Raw genomic sequence first — 24002 nt, 5'->3', positions numbered from 1 at the left:
ATCCTTACTTCTGCAATGTGCTGAATTGGCACGATTGTAACGCCGCTATGAAATGTCAGCTAATGCTGCGACCACAATTTTGAGTTAGCTTTGATACGCTAATGGCTACTCTTGTAGCTGTAACAAGCAGTGCCGCTAGCGTCAGTTAGCCGCTAGTGTCAGTTAACCGCTAGCATCAGTTAGCCGCTAGCTTTCGCTAATGACTGAATTTCACCGCCTTCCCGCATTTCACAACAAAGAAATAAGAGTTAGCAGAACTATTGTCCCTTGTTGTGAACCCCAACTTAAAGATATAAATAACAACAACTCACAAATTTATTTTTGAGCAGACAACTGGCTTCCTTTGTTGTGCTAACTTACATTATTGCCCTAAATGTCAATAATTTATATTTCCAAGTTTTACCCACTTAAATCACTGTTTTAGGCCAAAAATTTACCATTACCGCATTTCTACCATTGAAACCGGGAGCGCTGTTGCGTCACTCTACCATTAAGGCCGGGACAGCGGATATGTCATTTTGTAGTATTTGTATTTTTTTCCACCTATTTTCGGTCTCTTGGCCAATGAAATGCATCAGAATACAAGTGTGAGTGTCACAATGCAACATTGGACTTTTCCAGAACTTTAAATCATGGAGGAAGACGACTATAGCGGAGGAGCTCAGCAGGAAGTGACGGAAGAGATCTGATGAAAACAGCAGCGATGATTTTATTGCTGATCTGGACTTTGAACCCTCAGAACCAATCGACCGGCATTTATGGATGAGGAATATGTTTTTAGACGACATATTTTCACAGAAGGACAGACAGATTTGTGGCCATCTGGAGATAATAATAATATTATTATTAATAATATATTAATATTAATAATAATAATAGGCTAATTGATTGTGATGATGATATAAGTAATCATGACTGTTTATGTCTTATATTACTTTATGCGTCGTTGAGTACCGTGAAAAGTGCAATATAGAAAATGTATTATTATTATTATTATTATTATTATTATCATGATAATTATTATTTTATTACAGTAGGCTAATGAGAACTATGTCTATTTCTTCAAATGGTCATATCATGTTTGCATCTTGCTAATGGGCATGTATTAGTATTATGCATAGGATTTTTTATTCAGTCAAATGTAACATTTGCTGAGTTTCTTGATTTTTTAAAAAACTTTATTGAAGGTTTGGACAAATAAACTCAACTTCGTATGAAAGCCACGGGTATAAGCTCTCAAATACTTTTTGAATTTCATTTTTATCTGCTACAGAGGCTGAAAAATCTATTATTTAGTAGGTGTTGAATTTCCAGAAAAACTTCAGGTTTTAGGGGGTCATTTGAAAATCGCCCAGAGGTTTTCCAGGCATTTTTTCCCAGGCGCTTTAGGCCTTAATGGGTTAAACTATGTGAAAATACTTTGTTTAATATTTGGTTGAACATGGTTCCCACATACATAGTAAAAGATTAAAAAACATGAGGAAGCGCTCAAAGTGTATTTTAAATTTTTTACATTACAGCAATTGGCTTTTGAAGTTGTAACATTGTTATTCCAGCTGGGCGGCAGTTTGAAGCTCAGATTTTAGGAAAGTGTACTGACATCTCTCCCTTCAGTGGAGAAATGGGAAATTACAGGTTAGTTTAATCAAGGTCAAACATTTGAAGGGACACAAACATAACAAAAACATAATTCTGAGTGGAGGGGATCATTAAGAAAGCTATTGTGTGAAAGAATGGCTGTGACATTATTACAAAGCTGAGGTATTTCCACTAATAAAAATTATAATTTTTCACATGATGAATCATAATTGCATAACAATGCATAATTGTTCTCAGTGTGACATTTAAAATCCATTTGAGTCTAAATATATTAATGCATAAACAAACCAAAACTGTCAACTGTAAACATCTTATAAATCAATATGCCATTATCTTCTCTTATTTCTACACAAAGACAGACAGAGACTGAGGTCAGGGTTGTTTTTTGTGCGTGGATAAGCTGTTATGTTGCCAATTTGTCACTTTATACATAGGTATTGCAGTCCTTATCTCTCCTATCCTTCATATGTCCTACGAGAATGTGCATTTTCACTTTACATGGGGGAAATGTCAGTGATATCGTCGGGGAAACACACAAAACCATGAGTAAATACTGAGGGGATAAGCAGAAAACAGCAATTTTCTCTGTAATTCAATGGTTCTTGTGTACTCTGAGGAAAATCAATACACAGATAAGAAGCAGGGTAGTTCTATGGAATAAGGTGATTACTAACAGCAAAGTAGTGGCACTGCCATACCTACAGTACAGATAAATAAAATGTATTTGGAGCATGTACACTATTTATGTTGACTGCAGTAACATGCATAATCTAAACTGGAAACAAGATTTGTTAGAAAACACAAATCTCTAGATAAACTGAAAACAATTTGACACAGCATTGAATTTCTTTATTCTCCCCGCACTAGAACTATATATAATATGCCAGCTATTAACCTAAATGACCAGAGAAGATAAGGAAGATAAGGTTTTCATTGCATCACGTCAATGTTGTTTATCTTAGTCACTGACTGTGAGGGTGGAGTTGGCCTCCGTTGTTGCTCCTTGTCCAGTTGTAATTCCATTCACAAGCTCCGCTCTGACTCTATCTCCCTCCACAGACGTTCTGGCCTGCTGCACCACATCACTGTAGAACTCATCTGCTGCAAGGGAATCACAGTAGTGCAGAAATAAAAAGTCATATTTGTGTCTCAATATTTGTCAGCATGGAGACATGAGTGTTAGGGAGAACTGTTTATTAAAGGATTTGGGCTCAATACTTGAAATACAAAGAAAATCGTCAAACAAAAGGATTACCTACCAAGGTTATTATAGTTAACGAAAACTAACAAAATAACGAAAACTAGAATTGAAAAAAGATTTTCGTTAACTGAAAAAAAAATAAAAACAAGAGTTTTTTCAAAAACGATAACTAACTGAAACTGTATTGTGTGGTTACAAAACTAACTAAAACTAACTAAAATTATAGTGAAAATGTCCTTAGTTTTCGTTTTTGTCAACTTTTTTCATTCACAATTCAGTGTTTCTATTTCAACATGCAACACATGGTGAATATGTTTACTGAGACTGGGATGTTTACACTAGAACCAAAATTCAAAACACCCAGAACTGTAAGAGTTAATAACCTTATTGGGGCTGAGATGATAAATCAAAGGAAATAAAGGCAAAATTTATTATGACCTCTTTGAATCTGGCACCCAACACATAGCCCATTACAAAAAAACTAAAACTAACACTAAAACTAATAAAAACTAAACTAAAACTAAGCATTTTCAAAAAATAAAAACTAAACTAAAACTAGAAAACTCACTCTAAAAACTAACTAAAACTAACTGAATTTGAAAACAAAAATTTTACAACGAAATTAAAACTAAAACTAATGAAAAATCCAAAACTATTATAACCTTGTTACCTACTAGGGACCAAATTCAGTTCTAGGGGACAAGCTCTGTTCTGTTCCTCATGGGGATCAATACACTATTACGCTACATGTGAAGCACTTTCTGTTTACTGCTGTTTACTGAATTAGACTTAACCCATAAGAACCCAGACCCAGTTATCCATAAAGGAAAGTTATGGGGGAAATATCACAGACCAAGTGAACCACGCAGAACATATTTATGATGTGGGGTTTTTTTTGGTCATTCTGTCTTTTTTTAGTAATTTTGTGGGGGGTTTTTGTGTCTTTTTTCAGTAATTTAGTTTTTTTCTGTCATTTTGTGTCTTTTTTTGGTCATTTTGTGTCTCTTTTTTAGTAATTTTGTGTCTTTTTTGTGTCTTTTTTAAGTAATTTAGTTTCTTTTTAGTAATTTTGTGTCTTTTTTGTGTCTTTTTTAAGGAATTTAGTTTCTTTTAAGTAATTTTGTGTCTTTTTAAGTCATTTAGTCTGTCTTTTTTGTGTCTTTTTTAAGTAATTTAGATTTTTTGGTCATTTTGATACTGCCTCCAGCGGCCCCCAGGTAATTTGAGTTTGAGACCCCTGTTCTAGAATATTTAAAGTGTTTGTTACATGGGTGTCACCGTGGGTTCTTATGGGTTAAATTTGTCCGTTCCAGTGCATAGAGAATAAACAATTCCTTTCAGTGGTATTACCTGACAATATAATTGCATTTGTGATAATAGAATACTTATACAGTGCAATATAGCATTTAGGCTACATTCAGACTGCAGGCAAAAGTGGCCAAAAAAATTTTTTTTTTCTCATGTGACTGTAATCTGTAATTCTGTCCTGGTGTGAGTCACTTGGTAAATGAACATAGAAGGCAGCTGCAATGTAGGTGGTCACTGGAGGGACAGAGAGGTGTTAGATTTCTTAAGTGTAAGGGATGCATGAAATCTGTTCAAGTGAAGAACAGCCATTGCCTGGCTCCACTCCTCGCTCGGACTCTGCATCCACACACACACACACCTCCGTACAGAAGTAGTAGTAGGAGAAATTGGTGCACAATAAGCCATAATAAAAACTTGGCTCTCTTTCTCCTCATCCTTGTTATAATCTGCTCACAAATTCGCAGGCTTCCTCTGCACATCCACTTAGGAATGAAAACGTAAACGCTGACTTTAGTGGCCTCTATGTTTACTTCCATACAACAGAATGCTGCATGCTACATGCTGTTTTTACAAATGTGTTCACACTAGAATCTAAAATTGGTCACATTTTAATATAATGTGAACATAGCCTACTGTGTGTCTTTTGTAGGTTTTGGCTAAAATGATCGTCAAGGTAATAGACAAAAAGTTGTATTTCAAAGTAAATGTTCATCCTTGTTGGCTTGTTGAGTAAGGATATGATTGGGTAACACTTTACTTGAAGGTATCGTCATAATAGTGACATGATACTGTCATAATTGTGACATGACACAAGTACACAAGTTGTCATAATCAAGACAACCCAAAGAATGTCAACTTGTCATGACAAAAACCGAATGACACTTAATGACAGCAGTCATAAACGTTTATGACATTGACATAGTGTTTATGACACGTTTATGACTGCTGTCATTAAGTGTCATTTTTGTCATGACAAGTTGACATTCCTTGGGTTGTCTTGATTATGACAACTTGTGTACTGGATTGCTACTCCTGAACCCTTCCTCCAATTTAGTGTACTGTAAATAGTATTGAAAAACAAAAAAAAGAAAATATTGTCATATGTAATTGTATCTGTCAGTTTATACTTCGTGATGTGTTAATGACAAATCAAAATGCTACCACTTTACTTGAGGTCAAAGAATATCTTCATTACAGTGTCATAATGGTGTCATGACAGTCAGTTTTGGGTATCTTGTCGGTATTCTGTCAAACATCTATGACCAAGTGCTAGAATTGGTCTGTAACCTTGCACATCTAATTATAATAATCATTATGCCAACTTGCCATAAACACAAATATAGAAACATATTTTGTTTATGTCAAGTTGCCATGACAAAGACATTTTGTGGTTATGTCACTTTGATTAAAGTCAAGTTGTCATAATCAAGACAACCCAAGGAATGTCAACTTGTCATGACAAAAACCGAATGACACTTAATGACAGCAGTCATAAACGTTTATGACATTGACATAATGTTTATGACACGTTTATGACTATGTCATGTCACAGTTATGACAGTATTATGTCACTATTATGACGATACCTTCAAGTAAAGTGTTACCTACACTGTAAAAAATAATCTGTTTAATTTACGGAAAAATACCGGCAGCTGTGGTTGCCAGAACCTCACCGTAAAAATTACAGTGAGTGGGTTTTCTATTCTAAATTTAAATGTAAATATCAGCAAAAAATGTCATTTAGACTGAATAATCCTGTTATTTTTTAGGGTTATTGTGTCATTCATTCACACATCATGGTATTTCTCCATAGATTTTGCATGAAAATGTTATATTTTTACAGCAAAACTGTGTGTTTCTTCCAGTTTATGACAGTAAAAGTAAAAGTTTTGTGCTATTCTTTGATTTACGGTAATTAAAAGTGTCTTATACGGTGATATACAATTTTTCATTTTACGCCCTATTTCTGATGTATTTGACAGTGTTTTACTGTTATTTTTTACAGTGTATGAGGGTGTGTATGTGTTTATGAGTGTATGTCTATGCATACACAGGTTTTGCGGCAAGTTGAGGCTGATCCTTGGGAACACGCCCTGGCCTGTCAGCCTGATGTCCTGTGGTAGCAGGAAAGCCACCTGCAGCTGTAGCCGCTTCTCAAAGACCTCAGGGATTCCCGGGAGGTAGAGCACACGCAGACTTTGCTCCGCCCCCGCATCAATGTAGCCCTGAGACACAAAAACAAACACACACTAAAAATGGTAAAAAGCCCTTATACATAATGAATAACCCTCCCACATCTGAAGTCATCCCAAGATGAACTCACCATTGTGGGGATGACCAAGGGCCGGCCTGGTCTGATCTCCTCTTCTGTGTCATTGTGCTCCTCTTCCAGGGCCTTCCTCTCCTCCTCAGCTGCCTCTTCATCCTCACTTTCAGGGTGTATGATGCTAAACTTAAAACCCACCTTCCCAGTATTCCTCAGGGTCACCCAAGCTTCCCCTTCATGATCAAACAACTGGAAGAGAAGGAGGAGAGAGGCAACGCTGCTTGTGAACCTCAGTGTCCTCAGCTGACTTTCTGTGTTTCAGAGGCTCACATGAAACAAGAAAACCAAAGGAATTTATGGGTACCAACAATGTCATGAGATCTTTGAGGGAAGGGGACTAAAAAATATTAGAATTTAGGCCCCGGTCACAACGGCCCCGGTGAAAACGACAAAATATTTTATCAGAAGTGCCTTTCGTTTAGACGGTGACGGCGTGTTGGGGGCTTAAAGACGCAAAAATCTGAAACCACCCTCCAAAGTGGAAAAGTTAAATCCTCTCCTCCGTAGCGTGTCGTCTACACTGACAAGACACAAAACTCTGATCTGATCTGCTCACGTCACGTATGTGTTTACGTCACATACATGCTCCAGTACAGGAAATAAACAAACGTGGGATTATTTCCATGGTGGGACCTTCAAGCTGCTCTGGCAGCTCTAATAAACTTACAGGAGTCTTTCCACCAAATGTCCAGGATATGTACAGATAGTATTAGTGAACAGAGAAGGATCTGGAATTACCTCCATCACATTCTGGATGCAGCAATTGGTGGGAGGAGCCAGACGGCTGTGAACGAGACCTGGGAGATCTAGTGATGGTGGAGAACTTTGTGGAAGGAGTAGCTGATGAAAATGTGTGGCGTGAAAACTTCTGCATGTCCAAAGATGCTCTTATGGCTTTAAGTGATGCCGCCTGGCTGCATACAATCCAATTTCACACACTTTTACGTCACCGTATGCAGCAGATTTCCTCCCGAAAACGCTCGTCTAAACGAGGAATAAAAAAGGAAGACGCGACGCCACTTTTGCGTCTTCTGTTCAGACCGTCCTCGTGTGAACGGGGCCTTAGGCTCAATTTTGGGTGGTAAACTGATCTCATCTCAAATTAATCTTCAGTTTTCAGATGATTTATTACAACACTTCTACCTGCTATCTCCCCTTAAAGATCGCAAAAATACAAAAATGGGTCAGTGGTGGGGAGAGGCAGAGTGGAAGAGGTAAAACTATTACTTTTATTACTTTTATTTTCTTTGGAAAAAAAAGTGAATTCGCTTCAAAACCACTCCACCTAGTGTCTTTTAGATTGAGTGTGTGATCTGAAAAGGTGACACAGTATAGTCATTTCTCCAGGAAGCATGCATGATGTTGGCCTCTGTTTGAACCTTATGGTTACTTGGTGATAGATAGATAGATAGATAGATAGATAGATAGAGAGAGAGAGAGAGAGAGAGAGAGAGAGAGAGAGAGAGAGAGAGAGAGAGAGATAGATAGATAGATAGATAGATAGATAGATAGATAGATAGATAGATAGATAGATAGATAGATAGATAGATAGATAGATAGATAGATAGATAGATGGATAGATAGATAGATAGATAGATAGACTTTATCTATCCCAAGCTGGGAAATTACAGTGTAGCAGCAGCATTACACACAGACACAATGACAACACAATTAAATAAAAAGAACAACCTAGGCATACTTCAAGCACTAAAATATAGAAATACAATAAAAATACAATAAAATATAAAGTGTCTAAAGAAGGAGTATGTATTAAGGAGTAGAACAGAATTCCAGTGCAGAATAAATATGAATATGCAGTATAAAAATGTTGGTGCTATGAAACAAATAAGGTGCAATGAACAGTGTGCATAAAAAACACATAAAGTGCAATAGTAATCATGAAATATGACAGAGAAAATATGGTGATAGTATTTGCTTCAGTCACATTAGCATAATAGAATTTGTATTTGAGTGTTGAAAAAGAGAAAGAGTAAGAAACAGAGAGTGATAGAGAGATAGAGACCAACAGGAAAATCTGAAACTGTTCAAAGTTTGCCACTTGTGCATGCACAAAGAGTGTTGTTTTAGGACTTCCTGACTAATATGGATACATCTTACCGCCCACAAAACAATACAGGGTGTAAGAGAGAGAGAGAGAGAGAGAGAGGGAGAGAGAAGAAAGAATAGTGCTGAACGGAGGGGAAGGTCAAAGTAATGTTCTGCTGAATCGCTCATTTCAACTAAATCAAAAATCAATATGTCCTTGTTTTGAATATCAATGATAACCGGTCCGGATGGCTTGCATACTTAAAGAGGGAGTGAAAGTACAAAAGACCAAAGTGTGAAAAACTATGCAGTGACATTCAGAGTTAATGTAATTCCTCTCACCAGTCTTTGCATTGTGTAAAAAAAACCTTTGATGTCACTCTCAGCAATAGATATCATGTGTTTATATTGTGTGTATGCCAATGACAAACAAGCACTTATCCGACAATCTGTCACTCAGCCTCTGTGATAAGGCAAAGAATTGGAATGGGGATGAGTAAAATTCAATTGTTAGTCAAAACACTAACAGTAAGCAAAAGTAAATAGTCATGAAACAAACTGCAAAAACAGATCTTCATCCCCAATCATCATAAACCAATCTGTCACACTCCCCCCGCGCCTGTCAGTGATTTGAAAATGATGGAACGCACCACTCCCCCAAGTTTTGTAAAAATCTAATTAGTTTTGTATTAAGTATCATGTGTGACACACGGAGGAGCAAACAGATGGCGAAGGCAGAACAAGGACAAGAAAAGCAGGATAACAGGACAACAAAGAGGCAAATTAGCACAAGATGAAAACGTAGGAAAGGAGAGTTTTGCCCTGACATGAAAAACTAAAGCGGTAGGAAATCCTGTCTCCTTTGCCACGACCAGCAGTCGTGGCCCTTATTCTAACATTAAAGATCTGCACAAACTTAGCTCAAACATAACTAGGACTGCACGCAGTACTGAACGGGCCCTCGCAGTACACGAGTGTCGAGGCATGCTGCCGTTGGGGTGTGTGCGTTACAGGGACCAGTCTATACCACCCCTATGAATTTCTTTGCCTTAAGTCTTATGGTCTGGGCACAGTGGCACTCATTAAATTAAACTGCCGCCAGAGCGCCACCTAGGGGCCGATCAATAAAACCTTCAAGGGTTATCCTCAGGAGAGCATTGACAATAAGTATACCAAGTTTGGTTTTAATCCGACCAACCGATGTAGAGATATAAAATACTTCAATTTAAAGAGCGCCACCTAGTGGTCATTGCCCAAAATTTTGCAGCGAGCCTCAGGGGCTCATGGGGAAGTAGTAACCTGAGTTTCAAGTCATTCAGACACACCAATGTGGAGATATGCAACACTTCGTGTTTTGTGTTGAAAATAGCGCCACCTGTAGGAAGTTGTTATTTAATAACTTGAGTATTCTTTGGGTAATCAAAATTCTTTTAATACATTTTTTTGTCATGAGGGTCCATAGATGCTGTGTGCAAAGTTTGGTGCAAAACGATGAAATTGCCTAGGAGGAGTTCGAAAAAGTAGGTTTGCGACATTTCGCGAATTTGCGAGAAAAAAAAACGGTAGGCAAAAAATGGGCGTGGCTTATATCACGAGATTCAGCACAACTCAGTGAACGTGTGGATGTAAGTTTTTTGAATGTGCGATCAAGTATGTGGGAGTTATTAGCCAAAACGCACTTTCCTTTATTATAGCGCCACCTATTGGTGAAAATTCAAGATGACAATAGATTATAAAATTTTTGGCCATGTGCGACTTGTATTTACAGTTTCGTGAGTTTTGGGGTATATTCAGGCAGTGAAAAATGCGATAATTTTGTCACGAGAAAAATAATAAAAAGAAGAAAAAGAATAATCATTCGAAATACAATAGGGACCTCGCAGGTCGTTGCCTGCTCGGGCCCTAACTATTTGATTGGTAGAGCGTGTTCGGATAAAGAAGTGTGTGTTGAGGAGCTCTGTATACATACCTGCACACCAAAGTCAATGTGGTCAGAGTCGAGGCTGTAGCTGATCACTGACGCTTCTCCTCTGAGTGTGATTTCATACGTAGGCCCCTCCTCTACATGACACTGTGCTATCACTTCTCTGCTGACATTTTCATGGCCATAGAATGAGAAAATGACCTGCTGCTGGTCCCCTGGTTGCAGATGACCATATATAGGCAAGATATCAAAAACCTACAGACACAATGAGAGAATATCTTGCATTATTACTGGCATTTTGAGAAAAATCCCCAATTCATTCCCCTCTAATCACTTATTAAATAAGAAGGTTGATACCACTACACTGTAAAAAATGTCTGTAGATTTTACGGTGAAAAACTGCTAAACCATGACAGTATAATACCGTAAAACAATAAATGAGTTAATTCAGTTTCAGTAACAATGAAACACTGTAAATATATATATATCAGCCAAAACTGTTTTTTTTTAAATACATAACTCCACTGTAAAATACACTGGCACCTTGTTTGTAACAAAATATATTGTAATATATATACAAGCCATCACTATAATTTTTGCATTTATTTTTTGTAAAAATACTTTTTCTCACTTTTAAATGTACTAAACACCATATCTCTAACAGAAATATACTGTGATATTTAATGTTAAAGTCTTTGTATTATGTGGCATTTATAATTATAATTAGTATTAGTATTTTCTTGTCAATTATATGGCAGAACAGAGTTCCTTTTGATTGAAAAACTTTTTATTTTTTACAGTAAAATATGGAATAAAATGGCAATCTTAAACATGGAATCAACAGTGCTAATATCATTGTACCGTAATATTAGAAAAAGTTGCACCGTATTTATTACGGTAAATTTCTGGCAACCACAGCTGCCAGGTTTTTACCGTAAAAACAACAGTTGTTTTTTTTACAGCGTAGCACATCTGTCCGTACAAAAACGACAAGCTGTTGTTTTATCAGGGATAATGTGCTGACCTATTTCTTGGCCAGGTGCAGTCACTTCCTAGAGTCTTAATGTCATCGTCAGGTAGCAAAGGATAATCAATTGAAATAGAAATAAAATAGACATCGATATTTTCTTTTATCACTTTAGTACGGCAAACAATATAAATGTTATACATTATAAATCAGAGTACTATCTTGAAGACTCGTCTGGGAATTGAGAGATTCTCAGCATTCTGCTGAATCAATGCATTACAAGGCAGTAAGAGATTCTACATGCTGACAAGAATGGGGAGGTTTATAATGCAAAATGTGTGTGTATGCATGGGTGTGGCATTTACATGTTTTCTACCTCCTCAGCACTGCAGCATAGAGACAGAGAAGGACTTGCCCATTAGCTGTAGGCTCTCTCCATCCCCCATGACAAACTGGAACTCTCAGGAAAACCCTCATTTGTTTATAAGTGAGCATTTGCTTACCTCTTCTACACCCACAGGACGTGGTGGGCTGCTCTGTTGATCTGCCACAGGCCCGGGGCTAAGAGGAACTGAACAGGCAGGAGAAATTGATCTGGGGGAACTCCAACCTTCTTCATTCTCATTTTCTGGATTTTTCTGCTCCTTCTCTGCCTCCAGCATCTCTGTCTCTCTATGGAGGTAAAATGATAATAAAACATCCCAGAAGTGATATTTTTTATTTTTCCCACAATGAACGTAAAGCATAAATATACGAACATGGTCTCACAGGAATCCGTGAAATAGCCACGGATTTCGCTTAACTCAAAATCCGTGGAATAGCCACGGAATCGCTCAAATTTCAGTGAAACTGACACGGATTTCGCTACAATGCAAGTTAATGACAGTCATATCCCGTGGCTATTGGTTTGTTCCAAGTCACGTGACTTTCAAGGTCCCAGCGGTCAGAACAAAAAACATGGCGGACAGTTGTCTCATTTTTAGTGAAAAATCAATATTTTGACTTAGTTTCTGCATAAAAATGGATTTTGATCACATTTCTAGCGAGAAATATATGTTTTATTTTCTAAATCTTCACTCAGTGAATGTACATAATCACTTTGTATGTTGGAATAGCCACGGGATATGACATATGGTCATTAACTTGCATTGTAGCGAAATCCGTGTCAGTTTCACGGAAATTTGAGTGATTCCGTGGCTATTCCACGGATTTTGAGTTAAGCAAATCCGTGGCTATTTCACGGATTTCTGTGAGACCATGTTGAAATATACACACAATACATGAAACTTAATGACAAGAGGCTGAGAGAATGAGAAGAGAAATAAGAAGAGGCCAGAAAATACATAAAAAATAGACAATTGAAAGACTCAAGATGTTCATGAGGTAGCAGAAAAACACTTATACACAGAAAATGCAACTGCAAATTATATAAGCATCCGCTGTATATTCAATATATCATTAACATAAATTGTAATACCCAAGTGGAGAAGAAAATCTTTAGCACCCACACCCCAAAGAACTCTGACTCTCATTTTCTCTCTCTGTTCTATTCTCCCCTTCCCTGTGGGATCAGACTGGGTGCATCCATCAAGTTAATTAAACAGAGTGTTCTATAATTAAGAGGAATTTTAATAGGCAAGCAGCAGGAAACAGGTCAGGATAGATTGCAGTGAAGTGCTGAATAAACATGGAAGAGAATGAAAGAGATTTAGTGAGTGAAGCCATCTCAAAGCTGGGCTGGACGAGTTCTATATTAAATCACCAAACACTGGCTACATTATTGCCATAGTGTGTGTATGTGTTGGTGTTGGTGTGCATGTCTGTGTGAGCTTCAGGATGTGGATGCATAAAAGCAGCATTCAAGTCTGCAAACACATTTGTGAGTTACTTCCAAAGAATTCTGTGGCACTGATGTGTCAGTTTATAATGAGTGGATGTTGGTGATGGAACCAGCAGGGGGCACTGTTGTATGGTCGCTCCGTGATGAATAATACTTAAAGGGACAAGCTGGCCTGATGTCTGGCCTTGGGGAGATTACAAATTAGCATGTCCAGCAATGTAATATGCCGGGACAAACATATAGTGTAGGTCAGTGTCTGGAAAAATAAGGTGTGTTTGTGATGGATAAGAGTTTGTAAAAGCCTCCGAAAACATTTGCCCGCCCTGTGGAAAAAAAAGAAGCTATTTAGAAAGAGTTTAAAACCCACTGGTGCGGACAGAGGAACAGATGGTGAGACAGCAGATGATGACTCTGCAAGAGCGACGCTCAAAACAGAAATAGCCTACTCTGACATTCTCATATCTGTCTCTCTCCCGCTCCCATCGATTCTTTCCTTCACGGGTGGGTGTGACTGTGTTTGACTGTTTCGCTATGTTCATTCAGTCTCTCTTAAAATCTACATATCAAAGACTACTGGATCACAAACATCTCACTTGCAGCAGTCTGTTGGGGAAACAGGGAGTGATGGGAGCAAGTATGATATATTTTGATGCTGGGAGAATTCTAACTGGCATAGACAAATGGCAAGCAGGGGTTACAGTCAGTGTGTGTGTGTGTGTGTGTGTGTGTGTGTGTGTGTGAGAGAGAGGGAGGGAGAGTCACTGGTTTACCACTGATACACGGGTCATTTCTGTTAGGCAGCAACATTTCTGCCTCAACACTCAAGGAGAAAAGAACATTATATAAGAAAAGTGACATGTTCAACTGTCATGAAAACCCGATTGGCCATCTCAGGCACTCAGATAATAATTCCTATCGGTGGACTGGTTCAAATTGGTATATAGACCTACAGTAACAGGGTGGAAACTAACAGGGTTAAAAAAAATTTTGGTAACACTTTCTATGAAGACTACATCTATAGTGCATTATGAGCACATTCATAGTGAATTATAATGCTCATTATAATCAATCATAATGCATTATGACTGCACTCATAAACACATATAAAGCTTCATGATGCACTATATCAACAGTTATAAATATAGCTTATAATGACTTATAAATCCAAGTGTCTTATGAGTGTTCTCTATAATGCAGTATAGCTAATCATGATGTTTCATGGTTCATCATGATTAGCTATACTGCATTATAGATGCGTCTATATGAACCTCACTTTACTTAAAGCATACATTGATCATTTATTTATACTAATGGCATCCTATGAGTCCTTATAACAATTGCTTGTTGAGGTGTGTGTATAGAGGGGTATGAGTAGTTGTAATGTATTATAAGCCTCATCAGTCAGCCTGTAGTTTATAACCAGTCAAGAGCACTCAAAAGACACTTGGATTTATAAGTCATTATAAGCTATATTTATAACTGTTGATATAATTTTTTTTTTAAAAAGAGCAAAGTTAGCCTTAGCTCTCTGAGTGATCCAGATTTTAACTAGCTGACCTTTCATAAGGAAACAGAATAACTTTATAAATGTGTTTAAAATGTTTTCATTGTTGCAAGTTTTCTTCATAATTAAACCCAACAGAGTGGAACTTTGTCACTTCCTGAAATGGTAAAATGATTTATGGCCTATAGCTCTTATAGAAGGTATGATCAAAACGAGCACATGTTCCACAAAAAATGTCAGTAAAGTCAATAAAAAAGTATTGTTGAATGCACTTAATGTGTTGAATGCACTTATTGTAAGTCGCTTTGGACAAAAGCATCTGCTAAATGACATGTAATGTAATGTAATGTAATGTATTGTGGTATGGCTTAATTATTTAATAATGTTTAAAACACACATTAAAGCACATTATCATGAAAAGTTGATCAAGAATCTGGCTTAAACTCAACTGCCTTTAAAGCACCTTAAATTATTCGATGGCAACCTCTGGGTCTGAAAAGTGAAGCCAAAGCTGAAGAGCATTTAGCTGAATTATTTCCAATGGCCAGCAGTGCAATTCCACTGGTTGCAAAGAAGTCTGACTGTATGGAAGGTGATTAATTACCACAGTCAATATTTTCCCAATGAGTGTCTTTAGTCTTTTTCAATACACCATGGTGTCCAAATGAAAATTAGAAAATTATTGTCCAGCTTAGAGTAAAATAGAAGATAAAGCAGGATATGCTTTACACTGAGACTATTTTGTGATTTACAGGTAGCTACCATGGTGCACTGTATGGTTTTTATCCTAGTACTTTGACCTTTCACAGTGTGATTTTTAGATTTGGTCACTTAAAAATGTCTTGTTCAGTGTTCGGTTGTACTAAAAGACACTCTAAGGAGTCGGCTGTTTATTTTGAATAAAAATGGCCACTTGCTAACCAAGCTGGTTAGCTAGCACTAGCATTAGCGGACATTCTCATATCTGTCTCTCTCCTGCTCCCATCGATTCTTTCCTTCACGGGTGGGTGTGACTGTGTTTGACTGTTTCGCTGTGTTCATACAGTCTCTCTTAAAATCTACATATCAAAGACTAGTGGATCACAAACATCTCACTTCCAGCAGTCTGTTGGGGGAAAAGGGAGTGATGGGAGCAAGTATGATATATTTTGATGCTGGGAAAATTCTAACTGGCATAGACAAATGGCAAGCAGGGGTTACAGTCAGTGTGTGTGTATGTGTGCATGTGGGTGTGTGAGAGAGAGGGAGGGAGAGTCACTGGTTTACCACTGATACACGGGTCATTTCTGTTAGGCAGCAACATTTCTGCCTCAACACTTAAGGAGAAAAGAACATTATATAAGAGAAGTGACATGTTCAACTGTCATTAAAACCCAATTGGCCAATCTCAGGCACTCATAATAATTCCTATCGGTGGACTGGTTCAAATTGGTAGATAGACCTACAGTAACAGGGTGGAAACTAACAGGGTTCAAAAAAATAAAAATAAAAAAGAGCAAAGTTAGCCTTAGCTCTCTTTCCTCACCAAGTGTAAAAAATATGAACTAATTAGAGAAACATATTTCCAAAAATGTGAATCCGTCAAAAAAGGTTTTTTAAAATGGTCAGATGAGGAAAAACTGCCGCTCCTCCTCGGGGAAGAGTCACAGAGCTGTAGACTAGCAGCAGTCTATGTTTCTGCTTGTTTTGTTTTTATTTTTTATTTTGTTTTTTCTTCTTTTTTTGCTGGGACAGTTAGATTGTATAAATTATATGTTGATTGTAATTCAATGATTGTAAATATTGCTTTCTTTTATTGTTATTAGTTTTTCTTTTCTTTTAAAATGAATAACAGAATTATAATAATTTATTGTAAATATTGCTTTCCTTATCTTGTTATCTTTTTTTCTGATGGTTGCTTTGGCAATATATACATTGTTACGTCATGCCAATAAAGCCAATTGAATTGAAAAATTGAATTGATCCAGATTTTAACTAGCTGACCTTTCATAAGGAAACAGAATAACTTTATAAATGTGTTTAAAATGTTTTCATTGTTGCAAGTTTTCTTCATAATTAAACCCAACAGAGTGGAACTTTGTCACTTCCTGAAAAGGTAAAATGATGTATGGCCTATAGCTCTTATAGAAGGTATGATCAAAACGAGCAAATGTTCCACAAAAAATGTCAGTAAAGTCAATAAAAAAGTATTGTGGTATGGCTTAATTATTTAATAATGTTTAAAACACACATTAAAGCACATTATCATGAAAAGTTGATTAAGAATCTGGCTTAAACTCAACTGCCTTTAAAGCACCTGGAATTATTTGATGGCAACCTCTGGGTCTGAAAAGTGAAGCCAAAGCTGAAGAGCCTTTAGCTGAATTATTTCCAATGGCCAGCAGTGCAATTCCACTGGTTGCAAAGAAGTCTGACTGTATGGAAGTAAAAAAAAAAATTACTTTTCTTCTCAGGTGATTAATTACCACAGTCAATATTTTCCCAATGAGTGTCTTAAGTCTTTTTCAATACACTGCAAAAAAGCCAACTTGTATTTTTTGGCCTAAAACAGTGATTTAATTTGGTAAAACTTGGAAATATAAATTACTGACATTTAGGGCAATAATGTAAGTTAGCACAACAAAGGAAGCCAGTTGTCTGCTCAAAAACAAGTTGGTGAGTTGTTGTTACTTATATCTTTAAGTTGGGGTTCAAAACAAGGGACAATAGTTCTGATAACTCTTATTTCTTTGTTGTGAAATTCGGTCATTAGCGAAAGCTAGTGGCTAACTGATGCTAGCGGCTAACTGATGCTAGCGTCTAACTGATGCTAGCGGCTACCTGATGCTAGCGGCTAACTGATTCTAGCAGCGCTGCTTGTTACAGCTACAAGAGTAGCCATTAGCGTATCAATGCTAACTCAAAATTGTGGTCACAACATTAGCTGACATATCATAGCGTTGTTAGAAATTCAGAGTTGAGCAAACTCAAAAACAAAACTTAAAATATTTAGTTTAATTGTCCAACTTAAAATTTTATCGAAGTTTGTTGCCTTGAAATTTTGAGTTCACCCAACTTTTCTTTTTTTGCAGTGTACACCATGGTGTCCAAATGTAAATTTGAAAATGATTGTCCAGTTTAGAGTAAAATAGAAGATAAAGCAGGATATTCTTTACGCTGGGACTATTTTGTGATTGACAGGTAGCTACCATGGTGCACTGTATATTTTTATCCTAGTACTTTGACCTTTCACAGTGTAATTTTTAGATTTGGTCACTTAAAAATGTCTTATTCAGTGTTCGGTCGTACTAAAAGACACTCTAAGGAGTCGGCTGTTTATTTTGAATAAAAATTGCCACTTGCTAACCAAGCTGGTTAGCTAGCACTAGCATTAGCGGATGATAGCTGCATTCTGGCTTCCGATAAGTTTTGTGCATGTTGTACTACCTATATTATACCATATGCATACTGCATGCAACAGTACTTACTTAAAAGGCAACTACAGTAAAAGTATAAATAAAAAGTATGCGATTTGGAATGCACCTCATGAAGGCAAAGGGCAAAAAAACCATGATGGTGATAGCCAAAATGCCAATTTCCAGAATTCAAAACTAGGGTACACAAACCAATGGATGGCCTCAAGGTAACTACATACATTTTTTATACAGTCTACGGGGGATTGGTCAATCATTCAGCTGTCTAGTGATCTAGTCCATCATGCATACAAGTAGCTATTTCTTTCAGATATAGAGCCCTAAAGACTGAGAAGTTACACTATTTAAATGCATTGTACTGCCTCTATCTATCAGTGGGATAGATGGATAGAAAAGAGTTAGCTCTATTGAAATTCCCCTCTCCATGGGCTGCGGTGTAATTACTGATAGGGATGTAATTAGCTGAACATGGCCAGATAGTGCAGGTTTTGTGAGGGAGAAAGAGAGACTTTAGAGAGAGAGCGTGCACACAGAGTGAGGTCTCCATTTAATTAGCAGAACGGCCTATGAGACAGATTGTTAAGAGAGGTCACAATCTAAGAAGGAAAAGGAGAAGAAAGAGAAGAGAAGGTTGATAAGGATTTGGTAGAGAGCAGAGCGTGGGCAGAGGAGGCAGGAGAGCAGGAGGAGAGGAAGGAGGGAAATGAAAAAAAGAAGAAAGATAAATAGGCAATGTAAAACCTAAAGATGCGGACAAGGAAGGGAGCAAAAAGAAAGCATACCAATAGAAGAAAGAGGGGGAAGGGGAAAAAGAGACGGTGATAAATCTTGTCGAGCTTCAGCATTTAGTTGGTTCAAGGCCATGGACAGACAGACACTATAGGATTCACAGGCCACTTTAAGGGAGGAGAGCCAGAGCAAAGGCTTGAGAGAGCCGCAATGTAACGTTAAGTACACAATCAGTAGATTTGTCTTCCCCAGAGAATTTATAATGGATTTGGCTCTCAATTCAGAGGGTTAAGTGTATAGCTGCTGTACTAACTCATCCCAGTGGACAGTTTTAATATATGGCTGCGATCCATTCTGTTCTTGACCCTCAATCTAAGGATTCTACAGTTCTAAACTTTTTTTTTCTATAATGAAAAATGTGTAAAACAGGAATCAAGGGGCAGCATCCAAGCAGGTCTTACAAAGATAGGGTGCTTAAGGTCCCTTTAGACCAGGGGTGGGCAATTAATTTCTCCAAGGGGCCACATGACCAAACATGACCATGACAAAAAAGACAAAATGACAAAAAAAGACACAAAATGACAAAAAAAGACACAAAATGACAAAAAGACACAAAATGTCTAAAAAAAGAAACAGAATGACACAAAATGACAAAAAAAGACACAAAATGACAAAAAAAGACACAAAATGACAAAAAAAAAGACACAAAACGACCGTTGTCTTTTGTTTGTATTTTGGGTTCCTGGCAGCTTTATACTTTCTTAATTAAAATAAAATGTAAAATCTGACTGATAGCCAAGTTTGTGTGTAGAAAAAGGAGCCATGCATGTGATGTAATGACAGACTGAAAGATGCTAAACAGAAACAGAAATGAATGCAGAGGAAGTTGACAAATTTGAACCAAAATCTCCTGGACTTTAGGGTTTAAGTCCAGGTTTTAGAGGTTTAACTTTACGGTGTATGAGGTGTGCTCTAACACAAGTACAAATGTTAACTAACGTGACATTTTCAGTGAAAATATACCTAATGGTGCAGTGGTTCTGGTCATCCAGGAAAGCCCAATGGTAGGACACAGGAAGTGGGGAGCAGTTGGTGATGGAGATTGTCCTACGAGTCCCTGTGCAGTTGAGCACACAGCCAAACTCCACTGTGGTGGAGGAGAAGTGGAGGTTGGGGAAGTGGGCCTCAGCATGCAGCTCCACCACGTCTTGCTGTGGGTGTCCCTGGTAGCGTATCTCTAGGAACTGAATAAAACATGTCAAAGAAGGATGTTCATTCCTACACCGTAAAAAATGTCTGTAGATATTACAGTGGAAAACTGCTAAACCATGACAGTAAAAGACCGTAAAATGATAAATGAGTTAATTCAGTTTAAGTAACAATGAAACATCGTGAATGTATATATCAGCCAAAACAGTATTTTTTTTAACAGTTTTTTTAAAAATACATTACTTCACTGTAAAATACACTGGCACCGTGATTGTAGCAAAAATATACTGTAATATATATACAAGCCATAATTTTTGCATTTATTATTTGTATAAATACTTTTGTCACTGTTAAATTAACTAAACACCATACTCTAACAGAAATATACTGTAATATTTAATGATAATATCTTTAATTTATGAAGCATTTATAAAGATTTTCTGTCAATCATATTGCAAAACAGCGTTTCTTTTGATGGAAAAACTCTTTATTTTTTACGGTAAAATATGCAATAAAATGGCAATCTTTAATGTGAAATCAACAGTGCTAATATCCTTTTACCGTAATATTGGAAAAAGTTGCACCGTATTTATTACGGTAAAGTTCTGGCAACCACAGCTGCTGGTTTTTTACCGTAAAAACAACAGTTGTTTTTTTTACAGTGTACAGTAAACAAAACAATTGGTAAAAAAGCATTTATGTTCAAAGCGCCATCAGACTGGAATAATCTTCCTTTAAACATACGATCATTGACGTCTTTTCATAGTTTTAAATATGCCCTGTCTTCTTATTTTGAGTTAACCTGCACATGTTTCAGATAATATTATGTCATATTTATTTTATTTTTTTTTTATTTTTAAAAATGCAATTTCAATTTACAATAATATTATGTTACTTCTTTCAGTTTTACTAGGCTAATGTTATGGCCAACTTGTGGCCATTGAGAGGTTGTGATTATTCTTGTGTTCATTCTTGTGTTCATTTTTTGTTTGTTATGTTTGTGTTGATGCCTGTTGTCTTTGTTGTTGTATGTCTGTAAATTGTTGAGTGTTTTGTTTTGTAATGTACTTTAGGACCCCCTCGAAAACCAGAGGATTCCTCTCAAGGGGTTTATCCTACTCAATAAAATTTCTGATGATGATGATGTCGGTGTCCAAAATAGTTGATAATGTTGTTTCTGATGTTTAAGCTTGTGTTCATTTTAACTACTTCACACACTGTTGGACGGTTTAATCTGCAGCATGCATCATATACAATAAGACAATTATTTCTGGTTGTATTGCTGTCCTCACATATCTATAAAAAGTTTAGAAACACTGCCCTATTTTCAGCTTTCTGATGGTGAATTTTCTAGCTAAATCCAATAGGACTGTCTCTAAATAATTCATTTTGGTTAAAAAGTAGAAACATTTTCTCCACCCAAAAAGGAGCACTTTATCGGGCAGTTTATCAGAAAAATTAAAATTCACCAAATTTAGTAATACAAAAAGTGTAATCTGAAGTGAAAGTACAGCTGTCAGACAAATAAATGAAGTAAAGAAGTTTAATATTAGATGAAATGGAGTAGAAGTATAAATTGCCACCCCCTATCACAGATTATTTCATTTGGAAGTGAAAATATCGAGAAAGATAAAAAAGTTTAGAGAATATAGAAGTAATTAACCCTTGTGTGATGTTCATATTGTTGTTGCTCAGCCAGTGTTTGTGGGTCTGATGGACCCGTTGCATTTTGTGGCTTTTAATGCCTCACAATCAAACACTTTTATGTTAAAATACTGAACAGATGTTTACCTTATCCCAATTACAAGCAGTATAAACAATATATATGGTTAATATTTGCCCTTTACCTTTGTTAGGTCACATTTATAACTTATTATTTGTGTAATGTTCATATTGTTGTTACTCAGCCAGTGTTTGTGGGTCTGATAGACCCGTTGCATTTTGTGGCTTTTAATGCTTCACAATCATACTTGTGAGGTCATACAATGTATAATATCTCTTGTAAGCTAAAATAGTTGAAGGTCAGAGATAAATAAATCAACAATGCTTTTAATGCTGCTGCCTCATTCTCACAATAAATCTTTAGATAGATAGATAGATAGATAGATAGATAGATAGATAGATAGATAGATAGATAGATAGATAGATAGATAGATAGATAGATAGATAGATAGATAGATAGATAGATAGATAGATAGTCATTTTGTGTCCTTTGTTGTGTCTTTTTTGTTATTTTGGGTCTTTTTTTTGGTCATTACGTGTCTTCTGTTTTTTGAGGGGTCATTTTGTCTTCTCATTTTGTGTCTTTTTGGTCATTTTGTGTCTTTTTTGGTCATTTTGTGTCTTTTTTTGGTCATTTTGTGTCTTTTTTTGCTCATTTTGTATCTTTTTTAGTTATTTTGTGTCTTTTTTTGGTTATTACTTGTCTTTTTTTGGTCATTTTGTATCTTTTTTGGTCATTTTGTGATAGATAGATAGATAGATAGATAGATAGATACTTTATTGTCCTTTTCAGTCATACTTTTATGTTAAAATACTGAACAGATGATGCACAACACAAGCTGAACACATGAACACAGAGTAAACATATCAGTCAAGACAGACTGAAGATCAATTTCCACACTTCTATTAGCCCCGGGTCCAGTGGACCCGGACATCTTATATGTAATAGAAATGTGTAGGGGGGGTGTATGGTGTGTGGTCATTAAATATGTATTCTGATATATGTTCTTCACAGAAAATGAGCCAAAGTCAGTGAGTCTCAGTTTGAAAAATGAATTAATTGTATCATTTTTCTTTTAATAAAAAATGAAAACGGGTCCCACAGACCCGAACACCACACAAGGGTGTAGCAGATACAAAAGCATACTTTTATGTCGCAGATCTTTTTCTTATCCCCTTAATTATCCTGTGAACCCAAAACTTATGTTTGAAACCCCCCTGTCACATGGGTAAAGCTACGGTGTGCTAGGAAGGTCACAATATGACCCCGTATGAGAAATCAAAGCATTATGTAAGACATTTTACCAAAAAAGCATCACTGTTACCTCATCCACGACTCGTGACATCCGATCCTGACAGTAAGATGGATTAAAGCAGATCCACACCTCAGCCTGCTTCCCCTCACCTAAAACCACGGACTGGAAAAAACAGAGTTGTTAAAATATGTTACATAAAGGTATTGAAGGAATCACATTGACTTTGCTATAGTTAGAATCAGAGACCTTTTAAGGTAAACTAATAATAATAATAATGATACATTTTATTTGTAATGCACTTTACATTACAGGAAATCTCAAAGTGCCACAGGTTAAAAGCATAACATTCTAATTATAAAAAGGATGAAAAAAATAAAATAAAATAAAAACAGCTAAAAACAGAAAACACACATACATAATCTAACTAATCAACATAACATAGATTTTTTATGTATGCTTGATGAAAAATAATTAAATAATCTTTTTATCCGATGACTCCCATAGCACAAGTTCTCTTTAAAAAAAATCTTGCCACAGTTTAATGAAACATTTATTGTAATCCTGCCATGGGACCCAGGCTTATCAAAAGACCCTGCTTCTCTTTATCCTCATTGGGGAACCTGCCAGAGGCTTTAAAACCATTTTGATGTGGATTCCAATCCTACATTTAAAATCAACTCTGGATGTAAGAGCTGTGATGAAATGAAGACATGAGTGTTATGGCAATGAATGGAAGAAATATCTGTCTACTAATTACATCAATACACTTTAGGGAACTGATTATGTTTTATGTTTTTATATCTCTTACACCTATTCAAGTCACACTGTAGTCAAGCCTCTCCAAATACAACAATACACACAATATAATGTGGATAATGACGTGTAACATTAGACATCTTGACAAGTGTGCTGCAAGGTTATTATAGTTTTGGATTTTTCATTAGTTTTATTTTTAACT

At 36.5% G+C, this 24002-nt stretch overlaps 1 protein-coding gene across 1 annotated transcript in view; it reads right to left on the bottom strand.

Moving 5' to 3' along the window:
• The window catches only part of hydin (HYDIN axonemal central pair apparatus protein), a 163501-nt gene that overhangs the window by 74934 nt on the left and 64565 nt on the right, over nucleotides 1-24002 (bottom strand). Inside the window, exons 23-29 of the mRNA XM_059334390.1 lie at nucleotides 23114-23206; nucleotides 19881-20101; nucleotides 11875-12043; nucleotides 10450-10659; nucleotides 6432-6623; nucleotides 6159-6333; nucleotides 2570-2700 (exon numbers count right to left, since the gene is read on the bottom strand). Of these exons, the coding sequence (XP_059190373.1) occupies nucleotides 2570-2700; nucleotides 6159-6333; nucleotides 6432-6623; nucleotides 10450-10659; nucleotides 11875-12043; nucleotides 19881-20101; nucleotides 23114-23206 (1191 nt within the window). The remainder of the gene's footprint in view (nucleotides 1-2569; nucleotides 2701-6158; nucleotides 6334-6431; nucleotides 6624-10449; nucleotides 10660-11874; nucleotides 12044-19880; nucleotides 20102-23113; nucleotides 23207-24002) is intronic.

This window comes from Centropristis striata, chromosome 6, assembly GCF_030273125.1.
Source record: "Centropristis striata isolate RG_2023a ecotype Rhode Island chromosome 6, C.striata_1.0, whole genome shotgun sequence".
Classification (NCBI taxonomy): Eukaryota; Metazoa; Chordata; class Actinopteri; order Perciformes; family Serranidae; genus Centropristis; species Centropristis striata.
This window is presented reverse-complemented; position numbering and strand designations above follow the sequence as displayed.